The sequence below is a fragment of the Branchiostoma belcheri genome, unplaced genomic scaffold, assembly GCF_001625305.1.
Source record: "Branchiostoma belcheri isolate BF01 breed outbred unplaced genomic scaffold, Haploidv18h27 scaffold127, whole genome shotgun sequence".
Classification (NCBI taxonomy): domain Eukaryota; kingdom Metazoa; phylum Chordata; class Leptocardii; order Amphioxiformes; family Branchiostomatidae; genus Branchiostoma; species Branchiostoma belcheri.
Genome location: NW_017802680.1, coordinates 5,897 through 8,862, shown reverse-complemented (window position 1 = coordinate 8,862; position 2,966 = coordinate 5,897). Strand labels below are relative to the sequence as shown.

General features: G+C 44.4%; 1 protein-coding gene across 1 annotated transcript in view; it reads left to right on the top strand.

Annotated features, from left to right (window-relative positions):
* LOC109463487 overlaps positions 1-1,068 on the top strand; it is a 26,997-nt gene extending 25,929 nt beyond the window's left edge. The window contains 1 exon segment of the mRNA XM_019760322.1: positions 895-1,068. Coding sequence (XP_019615881.1) covers positions 895-1,068 — 174 coding nt within the window.
* The last annotated feature ends 1,898 nt before the right edge of the window (positions 1,069-2,966 follow it).

Sequence of the window (2,966 nt, the reverse complement as noted above, 5' to 3'; positions counted from 1 at the left end):
GTAGTCACGTCTACATGTCTGCTGTACCCAGCTGTAGGCACGTCTACATGTCTGCTGTACCCAGCTGTAGTCACGTCTACATGTCTGCTGTACCCAGCTGTGGTCACGTCTACATGTCTGCTGTACCCAGCTATAGTCACGTCTACATGTCTGCTGTACCCAGCTGTAGTCACGTCTACATGTCTGCTGTACCCAGCTGTTCTGTACCCAGCTATAGTCACGTCTACATGTCTGCTGTACCCAGCTGTAGGCACGTCTACATGTCTGCTGTACCCAGCTATAGTCACGTCTACATGTCTGCTGTACCCAGCTGTAGTCACGTCTACATGTCTGCTGTACCCAGCTGTAGTCACGTCTACATGTCTACTGTACCCAGCTATAGTCACGTCTACATGTCTGCTGTACCCAGCTGTTCTGTACCCAGAGTCACGTCTACATGTCTGCTGTACCCAGCTGTATTACATAAATATGTGTCAAATGTGTATGTGCCAGGCAGCCTGGGTTAGCCTATGGAGTTCTACACCCAGGCTTTCTGGCACATAATCATTGGAAATGAATGTTTCTCCTGATATAAAAAGACCTAAGCTTGTCATTAATTAACATAGATGCAAAGTGTTTTTCTGTTGAACCATACTTTCATGTATATATAGAAAATCTTCTCGTATCGATCAATGACAATCTATCAGAAAAGCTAAGCCCACACTTCAAGTTTCTCTGCCAACATTTTGGGAGCTGTTCTTCAGGGCAATGAAAGTCAGTAGGGCTTGCAGACAAAACTGCAGCGTTGTGTACAAAAGAAACTAGACTATTGTGGTGTTTTAGGTGTAGGTTCAAGAAAGCTATTACGTACTCTGAGGACATCCTTATCATCAGTTGCCCCCCCCCCCCACACAGGTCCGGTGGATGATGCGCATTCCGGGGCCGCTCAGTCTGGAGAAGGTCCTGCTGAGGCTTCCCGTCGTGCAACACTTCAAGAATGACGTGGAGGTCAAGGTCAGCAGCTACCTGCCGCTGCAGGACTACAAGAGCGCGCTGCAGGCGGCGCGAAGGCCGGAAACACCCGAGTAACAGCCGGAAACACCCGAGGAACGGCCGGAGACTGCCGAGATACGGCCGGAAACTGTCGAATAACCTGTCAGTTCATAAGCCGGTGCATACGGACTGAAATTAGCCTCTAACGGGCTTCGGAAGCGGCTGGAAAAAGTAGAAAGAGGCCAAATGGGCAGATAACATGCAGGGAGAGTTGGTTCGCCAAGGGAGTACAGTTTTCCTATCCAACTCCTCTGGCATGTTATTTGTCTATTTGGGCAATTTCTACTCTTTCCAGCCGCTTCTGAAGCCTGTTAGAGGCTACATAGAACCAATTCAAATTGTCATGTTCTTCATATTAGGTTTATTTTGTTAAATGTGATTTTTACGTTTTTAACAGTCATATTGTATGTGAACGTCACAAATCAGATTTCAGACAGCCTTGACAGGTGATTTGATATCCGAGTTGTAAGTTAAAATGTCGTAATGTAAGTTTGATATCTGAGGAAAGTTGTAATGTAAGTTAAATTGGACTTACGTAGGCATTTTGTACAATATTAATTTTGATTTTGATTAACTTAATTTGATTACCCTTTTCGGGTAAAGTTGCCATACAATGTTATTTATTATTATTACTATTATTTTTTTACCGGTTAAGATTTTATTTAAAGTTGAAGAAACGATATTTTCCCGAAATATTAGTCGTAACTGTTCTTCATAATACTATGTAAGCAGCCATGTCCAAGCCCTGTTTGTTTGGCCGAATAAGGGTGGGGGTTGTTGCGCAGTGAGGCTGGTTTGCATCTTTCTGTTATCATGTTATAGACATTTTTCCTGGGCCAATTTTAGAAGTGTGTTTACGTTTTAACTATAGACAGAACGTGTGATCTCAGTGTTGAATAGCGGTGTTATGTTACATCTAGTGGGGATGATGTCACACCCCTTCAGCCAGGCGATTCCAAGCTGCAGGTTCAAAGGTCATCAGTGTTTTCTTACTTCTGATCAGTTGTAATAAAACGCACTAAGTCACTAAGTGTTAGATAAATACATTGAGAGACAAGTTGGCTCTGAACCGAACCAAGCGTAAACCAGCAACGAGAGACAGAGAGACATTAAACGTTAGACAAGGACAACAGCAACAACGACTGGAGTCGAACCGTGGCCTTTTCCACAAACTGAAAGTAGACATGTTTAGCTACTCATGAAGAGGAGCGTTTGGAGGTTGACATTCATAGTAAGTGTATTTTGAAGACAGAAACCTGTAAAGGTGGTGCCTTACCTGAAAGGTTGCGTCTTGTGTTTTTAGATGTGAACTTAAAACGAATGAAGGAACTGGTGCTTTGACGATTTTATTGATTTTATTTTATTAACTTTATTTTTACTTCAGTTCCAGGCATCAAATATTTACAGTTGATAAGTGGCTCGTACGTATATGCTCGCTCATGAACGATAAAATATATTATGTCCTACCTGGGCCGCGATTACGTTCTATACGGGTGTTCCGGCCCGTGTGATAACTAGCGGTACGGCCCGGGGGTTCTTACCGCGTACGGCCCGGGCCTTCCAAATGTTCCGTGGAACGATTCGAACGCGTTTCGCCCTAACCGCGTGCACCGATTTCGAAATTCGAATACAAAATTCGGACGTTGGAATTGATGTTGTCGCATTTTTTTGGGTTTAGGGACACCAAATTTTCGCTCATTTCGCATTGAAAGACGCGTTTTCTTGGGTGGGTATGACATAAATAAAATACAACACGGTGTATTCCGCATCACCCTCGGTCCCAGCCCTCCCGCGGATCGGATCGCCCTCCGGCCTTCGGCCGTCGGGCGATCCGCCGCGCGGTCGGGCTGGTACCTCGGGCGATACGGAATACACCGTGTTGTATTCTATATATATAGTTACTATACATATTTCGATATTTCCATATCGTATTG